Below are 22652 nucleotides of genomic sequence, written 5' to 3'. Positions count from 1 at the left end.
CTTCACTGATGTCTCTAGCATAGATCCACATACCAGAAACATGACACTGGTATATCCACCTTGCACATTGCAATTACGACAAGAGAAAGGTGACTGCGCCTGCTGACCAGCTTTCTGTTTCCCTCTATAGTTAGTGTTCCTCTGGTCCCACGAAGGCGCTGCTCCTAGATCTGCGATTTCAATGCAATCTAATCTTTAGAAAAGGCGCAGAGAACAGACTAAAGACGTGGGATTTTCTTTTAGTAGTTTGGAGATAAAATCATAGCAAACTGAAATAAAATTTGCTGTTAGACGCCATCTGTTGTCAGTTTTCTTTTCTTAAAAGACAGAGCAGGGGACAAGATTAGTTCACATTGAAATCTTTAGTTCAATATAGATACAGATGAATAAATACAGAAGAAATCGCAGGTGTGTGTGTGTGGGTGGGTGTGTGTGTGTGGGTGTGTGTTAGTAGTACAAATTTTCCAAGCTGAGAGGGCATAAGAGCAGCAATGTCCCAGAAACAACCAGCATGCTAGACCCCAGATCTTAGTTTCTAATACCACTCTCCAATAATAAAGGCCAAGGCTCCTTGAAGAAATGGCTGGTTCTAGTGCTAGCCAGGAATTATAGAACATAAGCCTGAAATGTATTGTAGTGCCAGAGAACAAAAAAGCGCTAAAATCACACACACACACACACACACACACACACACACACACACACACGTACACATACACGATGATGGGCAGGAAGGAGTAGGCCTAAGAGCCAATTGGAAGAGCTCTGAACAACCAAAGCCAGAAAAATCTGAGCAACAAAACATTCACAGTAACACAGAGTACAAGCATGAATTTATTCAGATAGAAGTAAAACATTATCTATATAAATTAAGGCTGAGAACACTGACAAATTTCCTATGTTGAGGAATTTCACATAATTTATATACATACTGCCCCCATCAAGAAGATGCAGCGAACACCTGTTCCTGCCTGTAATCCCAGCCTTGCCAGATTCGCTGATGGGAGGGTCTGGTGCCCATCCAAGCAATGTTCATGGGAGATCTTGTCTCCAAAACAAAAATACAAAAATGGCTGTGGTGTAACTCAGAAAGGTAGAGTGCTTGACTACTATTCAGGAAGCCCTGGGTTCAATCCCCAGTACATGGAAGGAAGAGAAGGAAGAAAGAAAACAGAGAGAGAAGTATGAACTACAATTAACAATAATGTGCCAAATTATAACAAATGTGACATGTGAATATAAAAGTAAACATATGTTCTTAACGATAGGAGAAAACATGCTTGATACATAAGAATACTCTGTGACATCTTGACAACTTTTCTGTAAGTCTAAAACAATGATATAATTACCTTGCTTTCTAGAAGAACAATTATAAATAATTCCACTTAAGCCCTTAGTGATGTCAGTAGCCACAGTATCCCTTTATATAAATGTGATTTATTACTGTTTATTTTATCCCCTTTTCTTCTTATAAAATATTTTATAGCAGTATTTAAAAATCAAACAGTAATTAACTTTGAAATAAGATGGCTCTCTAACTTTGCATGGGAGTATCTGATTAATGCCTAATAATTTTCCATGAGAAAGGGGGAGAAATTAGAATCCAAATCCTAATTCAAAGCAATTGATTCACACTCAAAAGGTCTCTGGGTTTAACATATGTTCCCAGACACATGGATCCTTGGCCCATCTCCACTTCCCAGAAGACTCCCCGATGTCTCTAAAACACTGAGGAAACGGAGAGGCTGCAAATGCCAGAGTCCATTGATTCCCAGAGGCTTGGTGGCTACCAGACTTCTTGTGTAATCGGGACAGACCAACTGAAACATTCTCTCCTCCCCCCTCCACATCTCCTGAAACCTTGGTCTCAGCACCAGTCTACTCCTAAGAGAGTTCTGAGGCTGGAAACATCTTAAGTCTTTCCAGGGCAGTGTTAGTGTGTTCCAGTGGCCTGAGAGATTCCAGAGGAAAGCAAATAGCTATCTATGTGCCCTGCTGCCTGACAACTTCCATTGTACCCCAGGCCCAACCACAGGAGTGGTGTATGAGTGTATCACTATGAAGCCCTCCTCCAGGGGAAAAGAGCAGGTGCTGAGCTCTCTCTCTCTGGAGCATAAGGATTTACACAGGCTGATAACTGCCCCTGACAGCCACACTTGTTTGCTTCTCATTAAGAGATCCTATATATCTCCAACACTATGCTAAAGAACTTTGCAATGATGACTGCAAAGCATATTTGTATGTAATGGGAAATGGAATCGTACTTGCAGTCTGTTCTTGACCCCTAGTCTGTGGAAATCACACTGACTTTTAGTTTCCCTGTCTATAAATACCAATTTAATCCAACACCGTTGCACATTTAAAACATAGTTTGAGTTTAGTTATTTATATTTATTAAGCATCTTATTATATTTACATATTTTAATTTTTACATACATTTCCAGGGACATCAAGTCAAGTATTCTTTGGAAGATATTGTTCTTGTTCATTTTTGCTTAATGTCTTTTCTACAACACAGCACTATGCATGGAATCATAAAGGTACATTTTAATGTATGCTAATTTGCTTTTAATGCATTAAATTTCTTACTTTCCACCTATTACCTGCTTAGCATAAAACAATTCTTTAAAAAAATAGTTTATTTAATGAAATGTAAGGGCTGCAAAAACACATAAAATGAATGTAAATAAGCTGAGTTTCTATTAGTAAATAAAATGTTTCTCAAAGTTTTCCATGAAGTGTTGGTCTTCAAAATGGAAATTTCCAAAGTATTTTCACTTGCTATAATAAAAACTGCATGAGTGGTCAGGTCTGAACACAGGTGGGGAAGCCTGGAGCAGCCTGGATGACAAATGGATAACAAGGCCCAGAGCTGAACTGTTTATCCAACCTGCACCTGCTCTGTGGAGGCCAGAAGGCTCCAAAGGCTGTGTCATTATAGTTGTTAGGAAAGTGAGCTTCATGTCACAGGAAGGTCAGCTGTAACACTGCAAACTCTATGAACTGAAAATTTCTATTCCTGCCTCTTCCTTTCAACCTCATTTTCCTACAGTTATTTGCTTAACTGTTTGAATACCAGAAGTTGTTTATGAAAATTTAAATTCAAGAATCACCAAAATCTTTTCCAGGAAGTTCCCTTGCTCACCTAATCTCTTCCACTACCATCATAATCAGAACTGGGAGCCAGGACAGGGGCAAGGTTCAACCAAGGCCAACACAGCTCCTCCCTGAGGCCTTGTAGGAACATCCACTGAGCAATGCTTTTTCCTTTAATTTGTCAGTAATTTCTATTTAAATCTAATTAAAGAATTAGCAGGGCCAGAAAATATTATTCACTCATAATTCATTCATTCATTTTAACACTTCCTTCATTAATACGATACGTCCTAGTGCTCCTGCTTGACTGCACTTTGCTTCATCCTGGATAGCCAGGGCGCTGGACATCATGACTGAAATGAAAACATGTGGCCCACTCTCAAAGAATTTGCTCAAGTCTGAGTAATTACCACCAGCCATCATTGTTTTCCTCATTTCTGACGTTACTTACTATTGATTGCTTTACCTCTTGAGCCACTCAGTCCACAAAACACCAAAACCCCATGCTATAATCTGCAATAATAGCATTATATGCTGTAAGGAATGTAACTTATAAGGCCTATTATAATACAATAAGCTCAGAAATAAGTTTATGAAAATTTTAATAGCTACAGTAAGAAACAAAAATGTACTATTAAGCTGAACACTGGTAGTTCACACCTGTAATCCTAGCTACTCAGGAGTTTAAGAGCCAAACCACCAAAAGAGCTGAAATTAGAGCTGTGGCTAAAGCAGTAGAGCACTAGCCTTGAGCAAAGACTGCTCAGGACTGGGCGAGTGAGAGGGAAGGAGTAACATTGTCCATAAAGAAATGTATTCTTTATCTGATTTGTATAACTATAACCTCTCTGCACATCACCTTTATAAAAACAATATAAATTTAATGAACAAAAGCATTTTTATTAAAAAACAAAACAGCTGCTAAAGGGACAGTGCCCAGACTACAAGCCCCAGACCTGGCACAGACAAAAAAAAATCCATTATTGTAGTTGAACATGATAAACTGATGTTAAATTAGATAAATACATGTTAAGTCAATGCTTAAATAGGCCTTAATAATTGAGCATCATGTGGTATAGAATTATTAAGTGTTGATCTTAGTGAAAACCTTTTCTAAGTTTAAATTTTATTTTTTTGTAAAGGTGATGTACACGGGGGTTACAGTTACATAAGATAAGGAACACATTTCTTGTCAAACACTGTTACCCCTTATATACCTGTGGATACCTGTGGTTATTTTCTATTACTTTTTGCTTTTTTGTCCATTATGGGACTTGGGCTCAGATCCTTGGTACTGTCCCTGAGCTTTATTTGCTCAAGGCTAGTGCTATAACACTTTGAGCCACAACTCCACTTCCAGTTTTCTGGTGGTTAATTGGAGTCTTGTGGACTTTCCTGCCCAGGCTGGCTTTGAATCCTGATCCTCAGGTCTCGGCCTCCTGAGTGGCTAGGATTACAGCCATTAGCCATCTGTGCCCAGCTTATTTTCTCTTTCTTTTTAAAGGAAAATAAAATATATGAAATGTATATTCTGTGCCACCAAACCTGCAAAAGAACAATACACAGTACTTTCTCTTCATAGCTTCCACCCTTCTTCTCTGCCTGATGGCCCACAAACTCCCTTCAAGTAATTGTGGCCTCTTAGTCACTGCCTGCACCTTTCTGGGATTACAGGAAATTTACTGGAGGTTCTTCAGGCGGACTCTATGACACCTGCACAGCTCTGCTGTCCGAACCATTGTAGCAATAGGCCATCAATGGAGGTGGCGCCCTCAAGAGTTCAAGGCCGGAAATGCAGCTCTCAAGGGTCAGGCTTTCAGTTTCTTAGAGGTGGCCACAGAGACCTTACTTACTAACAGCAGTACTCCAGGTATACTGTCTCTTCCCATGAAGACCCTGGCTTCTTGTCTAAGTGCCTCTATGTTCCTCTGCGCTTCCTACAGCGCAGCAACCAAGTCCTTCCCAGAACCTACCTCCTCCCAGATGGGGCACAAGGCAACCAACAAACACACCAGGCCTTCTGGGCTTCCCACAGCCTTGGAAGCTGGAGGAGCTGAGGGGTTCCTTAGTGGGGGGGGGGGGGGGGGGCGGGGGGGGGGTGCTGCCTTACCTCCTTGGACATCCTGACCTTGTCCCTCAATATGAAAACCCAGAGTCTTCGAAGCTCTATTCTTCCCATCTCTACCAAGAATCTTTGAAGATACCAGGTGCAAATATGTGGCTGCTTTCTGTGTGATCTCAGAATTAGTCACCTTCAGAGGGCTGTGTGAGTCAGAGTGGAGCGTGGACTACAGAAAAAAAAAACAGATCTGAGTATAATATTCATGTGTGTAGCTCCTAATTTCTGGCCTTTCCCTGTTCTCAATTACAATGCCTTGTTGAGCTATTCTGAAGACTTTAAATCATGTCCCATTATCATGGCTATTCTTTTTTTACATTTACGTATATTGCTATTACCTGAACTTGGTGAGATTTGATGCTCTCTGTCTTTTCACACACAGCTTGGTAAGATGCAATCTAGAATCTCCCTACCACACAATCCTAACTTGGCTCTGTTAAGGAGGGAGATGAAGAGCAGCCCTTCCACTCCCCAGTGAGACTCCATGGCTACCCTCTGCACTACAGTCAGCAAAGGTATGCCAGGGAATGTGCTTTAGTCCTTGCCTGCCAGTTCCCATCTTTATTCTTCTGCTTCACTCTAATATTAGCCACTGTATTCCTACAGGGATGTGTCTTTTTCATTCTCCCAATCTTCCTCAACTAAAACCACAGCCTTCCAATTTGACAAGGAGATGATCAAATCCAACTGCATTATTTCAAAAATGAAAAAATTCCCAACACATGGGAGGGTGAAGCAGGAGGATCTTGGGTTCAAGGTCAGACTGGGCTAGTAGCAGGACCTTGTCTCAAAGCAATAAATTAATTTTTAAGATAGGAAAATTATACGTCAGATTACTAAAATTCCTTCCTCAAGTGAATTCACCTTTGTATTTCTGCACCTAGATCTCCCTCTTCCATCTCAGGATCCTGGTCACACACTTATTCCCAGCTTCCTGGGTGTGCCTCTAAATGACAGGTAAAGTAAAAAACACTGAAGAAAATTAATTAGAGCTCAATGCCTTTGAAGTTTATTTAAATGTTCCTAATTTTTATTATCCATGATAGAAATTAAGCATATGTGAAATATAATTGCCTAATTATTTTAATTAAGAGAATATTTTGTTAGGATACATTACTAATAGGAATATTTTAACATATTTTTACATATTTATTTTATTCATGGTATAAGTTTTATTTAAATATCTACATAAATATAACTCGATGTCGAAATGGGAGTTTTTCCAATGTGCTAAATTTATTATTTAACGCTAGAACCTGGCACTTTCCTTTAGTCTGTCTCCGAATTCAGTGACTGACATCATCATTTAACACTACATATTTAAATGAATTAGATTCCTTTTCTTTTAACCCAGATACTGAGACTCTAGTAATCAAGAAATTCCCATTTCTATGGCAACTTGACAAGTGATTGTAAGCTACAAAAAAAAAAACTACAAGTAAGAAAATTTACCATGAGAAAATTAATTTTGTGGGTAAAAGTTCTCTCTTCTTATGAAACTATCAGTTGAGACAGACACAGAGAGGTGAAAATGCCTGAAAGTCTAACTACCTCAGAAAAAGTTCACATAAAGTATCAGCAACGAATCCTGAATGCCAAATTTATCATCAACTCAAACAAAAAAGTTCCCAGTTTGGTATACTTTTAGGATACCAGATATTGAGAGTGAAACAGTTAAATCCTATACCTCTATAAGGTATAGTTATAAGATGATCTCCCCTGTTCTTCTTGTGACAGAGAAACCCATTATTAGCTAAGCCTTAATCAAGAAATTACTCTTTCTGCCAAAAGAAAAGGAGTTTGTTTAAAAACATTCTCCAGTTTCTACACATGGTTCAAAGCAAGTGCACGCACGGAAAACTTGAAAAGATACAACTTTCTTTTACATAACTATTAGAGAAATTTACAGAAGCAATTGTGAGTAAACTTTCTTAGTAATGCCATTTATTAAAACTCATTTTTTAGTGAATTTGAAACCACACAGACAGATGTTATGCAATGAATAGGGCCAATAGAAATGAAACAAGGCAAAAAGTGTAAGAAACCTTGTTAAGAAAAAGGAAGCTGGGCACCAATGGCTCACACCTGTAATCCTAGCTACTGAGTAGGGTAAAATCAGAGGATCCTGGTTTGAATCTAGCCCAGGCAGGAAAAACCTGTGAGACTGTTATTTCCAATTACCCACTAAAAGCCATAAATGAAGGTGAGGTTCAAGTGATAAAATGTCAGCCTTGATTTAAAAAGCAAAGGAACAGATCCCAGACCTTGAGTTCAACTTCAGTACTGGCCTATGCAAACATGGGCATGCATGCATGTGCTCACACACACAGCCCTTAAGATACTGATGAGATTATAAATTGAGGGTAGTTTAAGATAACTGTGTGTGTATGTGTGTGTAAGATTATACCAGATACTGATGATACACATTGCTCTCAGTAGAAAAATGGAAACACAAGAGAGATTGTATGCCATTCAAAACAATTTGTTTCTGTGTGTAGCTTAAAAAGTGCCTAAGTGTAATATCTGATGAGACTCAACCATTGTGTTAACTGTTATCTCTGAAAACTATGTATTTGTTCTAAGTTCATGGAAAAAAGTAGCATGTAACCAATGAAACAAATTAAATTCATAATAATATTTCTACTGTATCAGTAGTGGTTGTGTATAATTTTTACTGGAGTCAAGAATATTCAAAACTAAACATAGTTCCATTTAAATACTATTTATTTTCAACTAATGTATTTTGTTTTCTTTAAAATTCCACATCTTAAGGAGGCCATGGAGGTATTGTTACAAATATTTGACCTAGATAGGTGTCTGAACATCTAGAAAGTTCCAACTGGATAAACAGCATCCTTAATGCATGCTTCACTAGGAGTGATTTCTACATGTTACCTAGACTTGTAGAAATTGATGCAGCTAACAAAAGAGTAATAGACACATTTTCCATTACACAAATATCTTCAAGAGTTTTCTATCTATACCTACTGATGTTTGGATTAAAAGGGGACACAAAATAATTTTATATAGTTTTCACTGTGACATTTCCAAAGAAAATATGAAAATGGCCAGTAAGTACCTGAAATAATCATCAGTCATTAGGAAATTAAAGTGAAACTTCTGAAATACCAGTCCCCACCTACTAAGATGGCTGTAATCAATAACAGCAGGTGTTGGCATGCCAAAAGTAGAAGACATCATTGATGGATGGAAAATTCATGCAACTACTATGGAAACCACTCAGAAGTTCTCCAGAAAGTTAAGCTTCTAATTCCTATCTATCCCCACAGTTGCACCTCCACATATAGACCTCGGAGAAATGAAAACACAGTTCCACACACAAAGCTATACAAGAATATTAAAAGTTCTGCTCACAATTACCAAACAGCATAAGAAATCCAAACATCTACCAGCTGATGGATGGCTAAAATGAAGAGAGCAACATAATGGATATTATAATAGCTATCTAATGGATATGATTCAGCCATAAGAATTAAGTACTGATGCACGCTATGCATGGCTGAATCTGGGAACATGGTATTCAGTGAAAGAAATCAAACGCCAAAGCGACAGAAATTGTGATATCATTTACATGAACTGCTTGAATTCAAACAGTACATGAATGGTTGCCGGACAGACAAGAATGAAAAGCAACTGCTTTTGGGCAATGAGGTTCTTTTGATAATGATAATAATTTGAAATTTCATACTGCTGATATCTTCACAAACTTTTGAATATGCTATAGACAGCTGGCACATACCCCAAAGAGGTGAATTTCATGGTATGCGGATTATATATCATATTCATTTTTTAAATTTTTATTATGAGCTGCATGTATAAGTTCAGGTAACCCAGTCATGTTTATTGACCTATGGACTAAAAGACCACCATGTGAGCTGATTCTTTGAGAGACTGTGCTAAGATGTGATCATATTGTGATTAAATAGCATGTGATTAAAATAGCAAGCTCAAATTAATGTAACCCTAACCATGCTTAAAATTTCCCTACACATATATTAATTCTTATGTACTCTGCAATCTATCACTGGAAGAAAGATTAAAAAACAAACAAAAGCAACTTTCCTTTTTTCATACTTTCATTATAATAGCAGAATGAGTCTGGTTATTATTAGAATTTTGTCATCAAATTTGAATTACCACACAGTGAAAATTATCAGCAATATGGCTCTGAATATCAAATTATATTCATTAGGACAAGTAATGAATATGGACAAAATTTTAGAGTATTGTCTAAATCCTGAACACTTGAGATTTTTCCTGAGTGGTGGTCTCCAGAGAACCATAAACCCGGAGATACAAAGGGTCTACTATAATCAGCATGAGTATTCCTACTGTCTTAAAAATACTGCTTATGTGGAATAATTTAGCTTCAAATTTCAGTAACTTTTGGAAGCTCTGGAAGAGGGTTGTTTCTTTTGTCCTCCACTCTATATACCATTAGTCTCTGTAAGAAAAGGATTAAAACAAAAGCAATTTGACAGAGACTAGTAATTCTCACCAAATAGGCCTTTTCCTATTTCATGGCCTTCCTACAGTTAGGTTGGGGCCCTTAAATAAGTCCTGGGCAGTGAAACGAGAGACTGGGGAATGCCACATAGTAATGCCACAGGTAAGAGCTGAGCTGCCCTTTTCCCTCTCTCTTTTCCTGATGACAACCTTGATCAGTGTATGTTCCAGTAGATGGAGCTACAGGAAAAAATGTGTCCCATCATTGGTGAACTGTGTTGTGAATGAGAACTTATTAAGGCACTAAAATGGTATTCGTTTTCATTCAGAGAAGTATAGCAGAGGAAGAATTAATTCCTACATGTAATTGTACGTGTAAAGGGCAATTTTTATATCCCAAACAGATATTATTAGAAATGGAGAAAGGTTGAGTCAAGAATAAACAACAGGGGCTGGGAATATGGCCTAGTGGCAAGAGTGCTTGCCTTGTATACATGAGGCCCTGAGTTCAATTCCCCAGCACCACATATACAGAAAACGGCCAGAAGTGGCGCTGTGGCTCAAGTGGCAGAGTGCTAGCCTTGAGCAAAAAGAAGCCAGGGACAGTGCTCAGGCCCTGAGTCCAAGCCCCAGGACTGGCAAAAAAAAAAAAAAAAGAATAAACAACAGCAACAGACACCAGACTATTTAAATCCAGTCAGTGGAGCATCAGATTGAAACTCAGCTCGCTGTGATCTAACTGGGTTCAAATGAGCCTCTGGCTCCAAAAAACTTAAATAAACACTTCAAGGTGGCAGTTTAATCTCAGAAAAACCTAGAGCTGAAGAGAAATACTACAATAATCAAGTGAATTTATGTTGGATTGACACTGAAATGGTATCTCTCAAAACTGAATACAGGATTTGAAAAGGAATCATGAGAATTTTTTAAATGAGCATATCCTAATCTTTGGAAGCTGATATATAAGATAGTATTTCATGATAAGAGTACATTAAATAATCTAAAATAAAATTCTAAATTGAATCAGTTTTTTAGACATTTTGTCAAGTGTTTTTGGTACAGGAGAAAATAGACTGAATATGAAAAGTATAAAGGAAAGAGTTAGGAATTGGGAAAGCTGAGAACAAAGGAAAAGCAAAACTAGTAGTTGACAGAGCAGGCAAAATTATCTTGAATTAAAAACAAGTCATCCATCATGAAGTCAAATTGCTTGAAAAGAAAAAGAAAGTTCAGTGAGTTGTCATTTTACCTTTCTGCCTGCAGGTGTCACCTTCTGCTAATTACAGGTACTGGACATGGGCAATGCTCCTATTCTGTTCCTGCAAAGTGAAGCACGCAACTGAAAACCAAATCCCAGATCTCACTTAAATAAAAACAAACCAAGGTTCTATTTCAGCACGTCTCCTTGGAGTGCTAACATAGGAGATCTTAGAGAAAAGAAAAGCTTTAAGTCCAAGATAAATATAAAACAAATGCCTTCTGGAGATGCAATGAAAGCATAATTAACAATTTATGTTTTGTTTTCTTCTAATATAGCAGTTCTTGATAATTATCTGAACTTCTTGGGGTTGTGTCTTATTTTGATTTTTTTCTTTTGCTCTTTTTTGAAGTTTGTAGTTGTCTGAACTCATTGTCTAGATTAGGAGTTCCAGAACTATGTGAATGGGGCATAGTATTAATTACATAAAAATGTTAATCATACACAAAGATTAGTAGGCACTTTTTCAAAGATAGTGAATCTCCAAATAACTTTAGATAGTAGATTGGAAGGGCATATGACACATAGTACATTCTAATGTGCCTGGAGACAATAAGATCAAGGAAATCAAAGACAAAAGAACATAATAAAGTATATGTAATCACAAGCATTCTTGGTGTCAATTGCTTTTGTAAATAGTATGTTTATCTTTCAACTTTTTTGGAGTATTTTTTTGTGAAAGTGTGGTTTTTACTATCATTGCTTTATTCATTTAGTAGACAACGTGGGTTTATTGGTAATTTTATGGACTTGATCATGTTATAGTTTCATAATAACAAGACATTGTTTATTGCAAATCTGTATACCTTATTATTCTCCCATCACCACCCCCCATCCCTTATTTCACTGTTTGTGACCTGTGGTTTAGAAGGTTTTGAGAAAGACATCTTTGCTGGTTTTTAATTTTAAGAAGGAAAGCAGTCTCTCATCCTGATGATAGCTGTAGATATTTTATAGCCTTCATCAAGTTGTATTCTTAGCTTACTAAAAAAACCTTAGTGACAGATTTCCCAAATGCTTTTTCATATTAGATCATATGGGTATTTTTCCTTTTTAGCTAAATATGGGAAATTACAGATTACTAACATGAACCAAACTTACATTCCAGGATAAATCAATTTGGTTATGATGTATTATCCTGTTGGGGATTATCAGGTTTAATAAGCTAACACTTTGTTAAAGATATGTACAACTATGTTTATGTGGTACATTAGTCTTAAATTGTCTTTTCTTAACATGTTTTTGTCTGATTTTGGAATAAGAGTAATGGTAGTCTCATAAAAGAACTACAAAGAATCCTCACCTCTTTCCAAGAATTTGGGTAGAATTTTTTCTTTCTTAAATGTCTGGTACAATTCACCAGTGAAGTCATGAGCATAGGCATTTCTTCATGGGAAGACTTTACTGTAAATAATAGGACTATTCACATAGTCCTTCTCAAAGAAATTTGTGGAAAAAATTCATTTTAAGTTTTAAAATGTATTGAGAGTCATTCATAGCATTCACATATTTTCATTTTAATGTCTGCGAAATTTTAGTGATTCTTTTGTTTTATGCTTTTCTATGATTAATGAAAATACGTTGTCAAAGTCCCAGTTATATTTGTGGGGTTTCTAGTTAACATTTCAGGTATTTGTAATGTGAAGTTTTTCTATTTTTTTTCTTGATCAATCTAGCTAAAGGCTATCAATTTTATTGTTCAAGAAATGAGCTTTTTATTTTATTTTCCTCAAGCATGCTAGAAACATTGTCTATATTGAGCTAAATCCTTGCCATGTTATATATGTGTGTGTGTGTGTGTGTATGTGTGTGTACACACACACACATACACACAGCCAGTCCTGAAGCTCAAACTCTGGGCCTCATGAACTTTCCTGCCTGGGCTGGCTTCGAACCATGATCCTCAGATCTCAGCCTCCTGAGTAGCTAGGATTACAGGCATGATCCACCAGCATTCTGCTGGGGAAATTTTTAATCTGCATCTTACTCTGCTAATCCAGCACTCTATCTCACACTTCCACAAATTTAGCAGGTTTAACATCTGAAGATGCTTGAGTTGAAATCAAACAATAGTATTTAAAATAAAAACAAAAGTTTTACAGGGCTCATGGGTTATGTGGATTAAAATGGCAAGAAGCAGGAATCACCTGGAGGCAGTTTGATCATGTGCCTAATGGTTGATGCTGACTGTTCACTAAGGATGACCCAAAACACCTTCATAAAACCACTCCTCGCACTATGACATATAAACGCGTTTGTAAAGACCTTTGTCCCAAGGTGGCCACACTTATAAAAGTCACCTTTACTTGACAGCCTCAGAATTAACATATTATTACTTTGTCACTGTGGTAAGCCTGACTAGACTGAAGGGTAGGATTATGGATCCTACCACTCAAGTAAGGTAGAAGATACTGTTGAGATCATTTTTTGGAAATTTAAATCTACTACAGGTTTCTGAGATTCTAGTGGCTCCCACAAACCCACTCCATTGTCTGTATCTTTGTTTTTTTCTCCTCATATTCATCTTTGGCAAGCCAAATCTCCATCTGCTCAAATCTAAGCCATGAATTGCAAGCTGCTTCAGTTTCCTATTTAATTATAAACCTCGTTCTCCATGTAAATCAGGTCATCTGGGATCTGGGTTGTCTTTTGTTCATCACTATTTGTTGAGCTCATAGCAAAGTCTGATTTCAAATATGTTGAGGGCTTTCTTGTTACCATGTGTCTTTCATGTGGAAAGACAGAACTGGAAGCTGAAGTCTTTCCATGAATTAGTTAATTTCAGTGTTTTAAATTTTCATTTCTATTGTTTAACTCAGTTTTATTTCCTTGCTCTTTATGATGTTATGTAAATATTTATTATACAGTGTCTATCTGACTGCTTAGTACTTGAGCTTCAACTCAGGGCCTCGAGGTCTCGTTTGTTTGCTTTTAGGTAAAGGCTGGTGCTCTACCACTTGAGTCACCTCCACTTCTAACTTTTAGTGGTTAACTGGAGATAAATGTCTCACAGACTTTTCTGTCCCAGCTGGCTTTGAATCTGAATCCTCAGCTCTCAGCCTCCTGAGTAGCTAGGATTATAGGCATGAAACATGAGCATGTGGCATGCTTTACTATTTATACAATTCTTTGGGCGTTTCCACTATTGTTCCTTAATGTCTGCCACTACTCTTGGCAGATATTTCTTTCTAATGTATGATTTATAGCTCATTAACAGTGTACATAATGGGACAAAATCCTGTGCAACCATGAAAAAGGTTATGTTCTAGAATAACTTTGGTTTTACTTTCTAAGAAATCTCAGGATATCATTGTTCTAAATCTCTTTTAACATTAAGTTCGTGGCTGCAGATCCCCAGACTGAAGTTAATATAAATTCCAGCTTCTTAGGTTAAAAAAAAAAAAGGCTTTGTTCCTCCTCAGTCATTAACAAAATTCCTTTCAATCTGCCAGTGCAGATTGAAAGTGCAGATTGCTTTCCTACCATCCTCTAATCATTTCCTTAAGACTGAGTGAAATCCTTCAGATGTTCTTGCTGCACAGGCTCCACCTCAACTCTTCTGTTGAGTCCAGGGCATTGTGGCTTGGAAGATGCTGAAACCCATAGACATTATTCATTACTCTTTGCCCTAATTTTTTACTCAGAACTAGACTCTGCTGACTTGTCTTTGGCTGGTTCCATGTTAGCATCTTCCAATAGAGGGTGCTACCACAACATGACAAGTGTGTAATCATCTTTTTCCCACTGTTCTATCAACTGGTAGTGAGTGAGTGGGTCAGCAATTACGAGTCTCGGCATGTTTACCACCATGGCTATAGGCCTCCCAGGTAAGTGACAAGAACCCTCTAGCTATTCTCAAAGGAATAAGGTGAGCATCTTCCATCATTGCCCTTCTCTCATATCATGGTGGCAGATAGCTGTCTGTACCACATCCAAGCATCTTTGTAGAAATCTGAATGTCTACTTTGAAAACTCTTCCTCTAAATTCCTTCCTGTTTACATTCCCTCAGTTTCAGGAGTTATAATAGCAATAGCAACATGGTTGACTTTAGAGTTTCTTCCTAGCATTAACCATCATGGTCCTATTTAGTAATTCCTCATGTTTAGATAAGTAGTCTGGGTGTCTGACTTGTTATGAGTTTTGGAGCCCACTCTGTCCAGTGGGTGCACTGCACACCAACCACATAGCTACTCCTTTTAATGGCTGTACTTTTTTAAACATGATTTGGAATACAGAATTTCCTTTTCCACATTTCTTCAGAAAGCAGACACTTTACTGAGCATGATGGTACATACTTGTAATCCTAGTACATGAGAGGCTGAGTCAAAAGGATCATGAGTTTGACACCAGCCTAAATTTGGTAATGAAACCTTGTTAAAAAAAAAAAAAAAAAAAAGCAGGACAGAGAACGGGCATTTCTCCAGTTTTCAAAAAGTAGTTTTCTGTATTAGTACTTCTCTTAAGTATGTACCTATAAATTTAAATCTTTTTTTTTTTTTGCCCAATCCTGGGGCTTGGACTCAGGGCCTGAGCACTGTCCCTGGCTTCTCTTTGCTCAAGGCTAGCACTCTGCAACTTGAGCCACAGCGCCACTTCTGGCCATTTTCTGCATATGTGGTGCTGGGGAATTGAACCCAGGGCTTCATGTATACGAGGCGAACACTCCTGCCACTAGGCCATATCCCCAGCCCCTGTACCTATAAATTTAACCCATCAACTTGTAAGCATTTAGTTTGTTTCTGATGCTTCATAAATATTTTCAAATGATTTTAGAATGAGTTTCACTGTCTGCAGTAGTTGTGATTTAAACTTTTTTTTTTTTTTTGCCAGTCCTGAGGCTTGAACTCTGGGCCTGAACACTGTCCCTGGCTTCTTTTTGCTCAAGGCTAACACTAATTATATGTGGTGCTGCGGAATTGAACCTAGAGCTTCATGTGCAATGCTAGGCAAGCACTCTACCACTAGGCCACTTCCCAGCCCAGTGACTTAAATTTTTCATGAAACAATAGAGCTAGCTTCTGGTGGATAATTCTTACAATCCTAGCTGCTCATAAGGCTGAGACCTGAGGATATAGGTTTGAGGCCAGCTAGGGCAGACAAATCCTCAAGAATGTTATCTCCAATTAACAGAAAAAAGCTGCAATTGGAGGTGTAGCTCGTAGCCGAAGGACCAGAAATACTAAGAGTAATAGGACAGCCCTTGAGTTCAAGCCCTAGTACCCCCCCATACAAAATAGAAACAATTTATAATAATTTCACCATTGTAACAATTTACATCCCATATACATAGATCTAAGTACCCTCAACAGTAATATCTTACAAAACTACAATATGGCATCACAACTAGGAGCTTGGCATGGATATAGACAAGACACAAGCTTTCTGTCAGAAAGGATTCACTTGGAAACTCCTAAACTCATTTATCTGCAAGATTATAAAGTCTATTTACAAACTGCAGTATCCAGGAATTGAACATTTTTCCAAGCAGAAATTTGGAGAAAGACAATTCCTTAAATGTTCATCTTCCTGACCCCTGACCATTACTTCCTCTGATCTCAAATTTCTAACCTATCATTTCTAGAATGTAATATAATTATACAAAATTGGTAAGCCTTTGAGATTTTTTAAATTATGTATAATTTCATGCCGATTCATTACAGGTTTATTATCCCTTTCTTTGTGATACTGAATATCTCATAGGGCACCGGTTTCCTTAAATATTTATCAATACATTGTGTGTAGGACTGGGGGAGAGGGGGGCGCACAGATCCTGCAACTTGAACTCAGGGCCTGAGTGTTGTCTTTGAGCTTTACCACTCAAGGCTAGCACTCTATAGTTATATCTGAAAAGCCTATTTTATTAATCTTTGCAGGGATTGGGAAAACGAAAATGCAGTCAGCCACTTTAACACTTTAATACTCACTTGTGCAACAGACCATGGGGGCCAAAGAAAATTAAGTAGCCATCTAAAACTAAACCCTGGTCAAACCAAAACCCAGCAAATATTCAGAAAACACTTTATTGCTAATGATAAGTTCCTAATACATAACAGTGTCACTCAGATTCATTATAACTGCCATGTTTTAATAGCAAGATGCTGGGCAGCATGCCTGACTTAGCGAGGTTTACATCCTTGCCAAACTCCAGATTTTGCGCCAATTTCCTCTAGATCCCAACCTTACGATTTAATATTAAAAACAAAATCTGGCTGCAGTGCACCATGTATATTTCCTGATAATGCTGACAGGACAGAGATTGGTCGGAAACGAAGCTATCTGAAGAAAATAACCCTTGGGGGCTGGGAATATGGCCTAGTGGTAAAGTGTTCGTCTGGTATACATGAAGCCCTGGTTTGATTCCACAGCACCATATATATAGAAAAAGCCAGAAGTGGCACTGTGGCTCAAGTCGCCGAGTGCTAGCCTTAAGCAAAAAGAAGCCAGGGACGGTGCTCAGGCCCTGAGTCCAAGCCCCAGGACTGGCAACAAAAACAAAACATAATAAAGAAAATGACCTTTAGAAGTAGGATTCAAAGTAATTCCTCTCGGTCCCCGTGACTCCCGTTCCCCTCGCGGGCAGAATACCCATGGGAGGCGGGGCACCGCGAAGTGCTTTTCCACCGGAGGACTTTCGGCCTGGGGCTCCAGGCAAACGGATCACAAGATTTCAGTACAAAGTTCGAAAGCTGAGCCTAAACCATACAACACCTGGCGCAGACGCCGGAAGGAAACCTCCTCCCCACGCCGACCCTCGAAGCCAAGCTAGCGGAAGTGACGCGCAGTGGTAACCGGAAGGGGCGGTGCTCTCGCAGAGCGTGAGCCCAATTGGAGCGCAGGAACGGCCAGGGCTGGGGCGGAGCGTGGTGGGGGAGGTTGGCAAAGCACGGGCCGGGGCCGGCGGGAAGGCGGGGCCTGGACCCGCGACGCGCGGGACTGGCCGGCGTCCTGCGACAGCTGGGGGCGAGTTTCCCTCAAGCGAGGCCCGGGATCCTGGCGGGGGGGAGGGCCATGCGGACCAGGCGGGAGTCCAAACCCAGTAGCCAGGAGCTCCTCCCTGGGCGGCCGATGGAGTAACTGCGGCCTTTGTTCCCCTCTCCACCCCCGTGGCCTCAGCCCCTCCGGCTGCCGCGGAACCGCCGGTCCCCCTCTCTCCCCCACGTCTCCCGGCCGTCGGTTTCCGAACCTTCCCCCTTGGGCTCGGGACACGCGGATGCAGCTGCCGGGCCGGGGCTGTGCGAGGGCGGCGCGGAGGCGGAGCGGCGGCGGCTCCCGGGCGGCATGCGATGGGGAACTGTTGCTGGACGCAGTGCTTCGGGCGGCTCCGCAGGGAAGCGGGGCGGCTGCCGCGAGTAGGCGGAGGGTAAGGAGCGGGCGTTCGGGGCCAGCCCCGCCGGCTGCTCGAGGCGCAGGAACCCCTTCCCGGTTACCGTTTCCTCCCCACCCCCAGCGTCTGTGGAGGCCCCACGGCCTCACTGGGCTGGTGGCATCTGGCCGGTGGTGACGGGGGCTCGGGTCAGGAGCCTCTTGGCCCTGGGCCTCCCGAGGGAGCGGGGAGACTCGAAGGAGGGGACGAGGCGTGGCTCCGGCCGCCCCCCCCCCCCCAGCCAGCCTGGGCCACCTGTCACCTGGGCGTCCCAGGTGGCACCGCCCCACCCCGCGCTCCTGGGCCTGGGGTCCGGCTTCCACCACCCCGGGCACACCCGACCCTGAGCCCTGGGCGTTCTGGATCAACCCTGGTCCCCGTATCTTGATCTGGTCTTGGACCCCATCAGCAAGTGAACAGGTGCATTTTTCAGGTCTCAGGTGCATTTTTCAGTGAAGTCATCGAGATGTTTGAGTGTAATTAGGGTCTAGGCGCAGACAACTCTGATAAAGAGTTGCCTGGTTGCTGTTTCCACTAGGCGTTTCCATTTTTAAAATACTGGTAAGCCAGAAGGGCAGAGTATGATTTTTTTCTATGCATTTGTTTTTGAAATTTGGAGAGGAGGTCAATGTGTGATTGCCACCAGTACACTTATAAAACACATCAGGCAATCAAAGCCCCTATGCACCTGAGGTCAATTTTGAGTTTTTAATTTAAACTCATAAACCTATGAGATGTATGAATTAAAAGGGATTTTAACAGATTCCTTACCTGGGTCTTCTGATTACCTTCCTGTTTAGTCTTAACATTTTTAGCAACTTCCTGTTAGCAGGTAGAAATGAGTGTCTCTGTAGTTGCTTTTTTTAAAGTCACCCGGTAGTTTGGCTTTTCTTTAGGCACAGATCTAGATAGTAACTTACAAGTACTTAGAAAAGTGGGACAGTTTAGGAGTAAATCAAGTCAAGCTTTAAACTTGGTTTTATGTGTCACTGCGTTTACTGCAAGACAGAAAATTGGGCATCCTGGCCTTCCTTGCCACTTTAAGCTCGACTCCACCTGGTTCCTTTACATTCCAAGGCTCCATTTCTTATCCTTGCAGATTTCCCAAGAGGATCTCAAAATCAGATCACTGTACACAATCTGATCTGAAAGCAAGAACTACCAAAAACGATTAGACTGTTCTAGTATCTTTAAATCTAGAGTATCTGTTGACTTATCAAAACGTCACTGTTGAGATATTTTGGAAACCTTATTGCTTACGACATTATCTGGAGATTGAAACAGGACTTTAGAAATAAAATTTAGGTATCTTAATGTGTTATTCTTTGCAATGAGGTTTCGCCTACCAAGACATTCCAGAGGGCTCCATCTGCTGGTCAGCTGGAAGTCTGCTGTATAGTTTCTTTTTTTTTTTCTTAAATGGAAGGCTGAATTATATTTTATTGGGTTGTATTTTTAATTCCTGTCTTTCTACTGAACTTCTAAAACAGTTGTTCCAGTCAGCATATGCTGTAGTTTCATGTAAAAGTTTAATCAAGCCAGGTATCTGTGGCTCATACCTATAATCCTAGCTACTCTGGAGGCTGAGATCTGAAGAAGGGTTCAAAGCCAGCTAAGGCAGGAAGGGTCTTTGAGACTCTTATCTCCAGTTAACTAAAAAGCCAGAAGTGGAGCTGTAGCTCAACTGGTAGAGCACCAGACCTGAGTGAAAACATTAAGGGATAGCACCAGCACCCAGGCCCTGAGTCAATCCCTAGTACTGACAAACATTTTTTAAACCATATTTTGTATCTTTCTTGGTATTTAGTAGTGGTTGACATTTTGACAGCATCAGTAGAGTTGCCCTCAGACTGCAGTTTACAAGGATTTGCTTTCCTTTTCCAGTAAAAATGACTTTAATAACAACAGCCAACATTCAGTTACTTCCTGTGTGCCAGGCACTACAGTAAGTACTTTGCATTATTCATTTATTCCTCACCACACCCCTGTGAAGAAATAAGTACTATCACCATTTGAATATCCCATATCTGAAGTGCATAAGGCTAGATGTGTTTCAGATTGGGCATTTTATTTTAGCACATAATGATACCTTGAGATGGTAACCAAGAAAAACATGAAACTGCCATATTTTATATGCTATTTTAATACCATAACCTGGAGTTAGTCTTACACAATATTTTCAGTGCATGTATATATTTTGTTGTTAGTTTCTTGCTGTGTTGTCCAGGCTGCTCCCCACCCCCAGGAGTCTTCTGTATGTTTACTTTAACTTGTCCCATGAAGACAAGTGTTCCCAATTGTTTTGGTGTTCAAAAAGTTTAAGATTTTGGACCATTTTGGATTTCTAGGTTAATGCCGTTTAACCTATAGACACGTTATAAATTGAAAACTGAAACTTAGAAAGTTTTAACTTGCCCAAGATAGAGTTGAAAATCCAGCCCAGGTCTCTCTGAAATCACAGCCCTTACTTTATTCTGTGTTGCTGTGAGCTTATGTGCTCTCTTGTACGCGCTCTCTCTTTCTCTCTCTCTCCCTCCTTCTGTCCTTCCCTCTCCCTCCCTCCCTCTCTCCCTCCCTCCCTGTCTTTTCCTCCCTTCCTCTGTCCTTCCATCCCTCCCTCTATCCCTCCATCCCTCCCTCTTCCTTCTTCCCTCTCCTCTTTCTCCTCTCCATCTTCCTCTCCACTTTTCTCTCCCCTCTCTCTTCTCTTTCCACTCTTCTCCTTTCTCTTCTGCTCTCTGTGAGCTATCTCATACTTTGTGTCACTGGACAATCTTGCAACTATCTCAACAACTTGATACTGTTGCATGTGTAGTAAGCTATGCTCTTTCTTCCTTTGTTCTTCCTTTTGTAACTGTGCCCTTGACCACTACAGCACCACTTTCATTTTTTTTTCTTATTCCTTTCCTACTCATTCTTTATATGTGTGGTCAATACTGATTTTTGTCTTTAATCCCTTTCACACATATATCACCTACTTCAAAATCTCATCCATTTTATTATTTCAACTGCTAGCACTCCAAGTCTCATCTGCGCTTACCTTTCACTTTATAGTGGCCTAACAAAAGATTTTGTATGTGTGTTCTATTCAGTCTGTCCTCATACATTCTGAACATCTTTGCATTCTCTGTACTTCTGCTGTAAACATTGCCATCCTTATTGTCTTCTAAGAAATTAAAATTACCTCCTGAAAATCCATTCTCCTTAGTCTTTATTGGGAAGAGGCAGTAAATATTTTTACTGTTATCAGTTATATTAGGGTCCTCCAGAGAAGCCGACCTAGTAGATGATATGTGCCTGTATGTCTAGATCTCCAGATTGTGGGTCTCCAGGTAAAGTCCCAGAACAGTTGGTCTAAGACCTAATTTCATGGGCAGAAGACCACCAGGGCCTCAGCTCGAGCAGAGCAGGGAGGTGGAGTAAAGTCAGTCGTTCTCTCCCTTTCTCCTCATGGTCCAGCCTCAAGCAGGCTGGATGATGATTAGCACATTGAAGACTCCCGAAGCCAGTCTGTTCCAAAGCACTCTTGGAAATGTACCCAGAATAACTTTTAACCAGATATCGGCATCAGTTGGCCTAGTCAGAATTAACCATGACCTGTATCACCTATGCCAGTGTTGTCTCCACCTGAAGAATCTATTGATTGGGGGCTCTTCCAGTTTGAATGGCTAAACCTCTATTGAAATACTTAATACCAATGGAAAAAACAACATGTCTGTCATCTTTGTAATAGTTTTTGACAGGTATCTGATTTATAACCTTTCCAGTCTTTTGCTCAGGGCACAAAAATAGACCTGGGAAACTTTTAATTTTTAATAGACTTTGAAGCAATTTACCTTGGCATCTCATCATTTATTTATAGTGTCAAACAGAAGATATAGGGGGAAACTTTCTTATTGTATTTTACTGGATATGATCCAAAAGAATTTGAAGAGAAGTGCCATTGTGGAATTGTTTAAAAGTTTCAGGGTTTTGTGGTGTTTTTTTTTACTTGAAAATTATTTATAATACAAAATAACAGGAGAAGGGTAGAAAGTTGAATTTTCAGTCTGTTTTCAGCATGATTTTATCCCTAACAAAAGATGGCCTTGATGGTACAATAAGTAAATAAGTATGCAAAAGTCTCTACTTCTGTACATGATTATTATTTTGTTTTGTGGAGCTTGAGTTTGAGGGCCTGCCTCCTGCTCCGCAGATGCACTACTGTTTGAGCTACACCACAGGCCTTTGTTGTCTTAGGTATTTTATTCAAGTAGGGACTCCTGTGTTTGTCTTGCCAGCTTGGGACCATGATCTACCTACCAATGCCTCCTCTGTAGCTGGGATTATAGGCATGCACAACCATGCT

At 39.9% G+C, this 22652-nt stretch overlaps 1 protein-coding gene and 1 long non-coding RNA gene across 4 annotated transcripts in view; one reads left to right on the top strand and one right to left on the bottom strand.

Annotated features, from left to right (window-relative positions):
- Nucleotides 1-7634: 7634 nt before the first annotated feature.
- LOC125341404 overlaps nt 7635-22652 on the bottom strand; it is a 16866-nt gene continuing 1848 nt past the window's right edge. The window contains exons 2-3 of the long non-coding RNA XR_007208968.1: nt 10953-10955; nt 7635-7646 (exon numbers count right to left, since the gene is read on the bottom strand). This is a non-coding gene — a long non-coding RNA (uncharacterized LOC125341404). The remainder of the gene's footprint in view (nt 7647-10952; nt 10956-22652) is intronic.
- Ap1ar (adaptor related protein complex 1 associated regulatory protein) overlaps nt 17844-22652 on the top strand; it is a 24227-nt gene continuing 19418 nt past the window's right edge. The window contains exons 1-2 of one of the 3 annotated variants that reach the window (XM_048333429.1): nt 18227-18301; nt 20189-20249. In XM_048333429.1, coding sequence (XP_048189386.1) covers nt 20194-20249 — 56 coding nt within the window. In that variant the 5' untranslated portion in view covers nt 18227-18301; nt 20189-20193. Of the gene's footprint in view, nt 18302-20188; nt 20250-22652 lie in introns of all 3 variants that reach the window. The other 2 variants (XM_048333430.1, XM_048333428.1) reach the window with 2 other exon arrangements.

The sequence above is a fragment of the Perognathus longimembris genome, chromosome 24 (genome assembly GCF_023159225.1).
Source record: "Perognathus longimembris pacificus isolate PPM17 chromosome 24, ASM2315922v1, whole genome shotgun sequence".
Lineage (NCBI taxonomy): Eukaryota > Metazoa > Chordata > Mammalia > Rodentia > Heteromyidae > Perognathus > Perognathus longimembris.
Note: the sequence above shows the minus strand (reverse complement) of the source record. Positions and strands in the feature narration are given on the sequence as shown.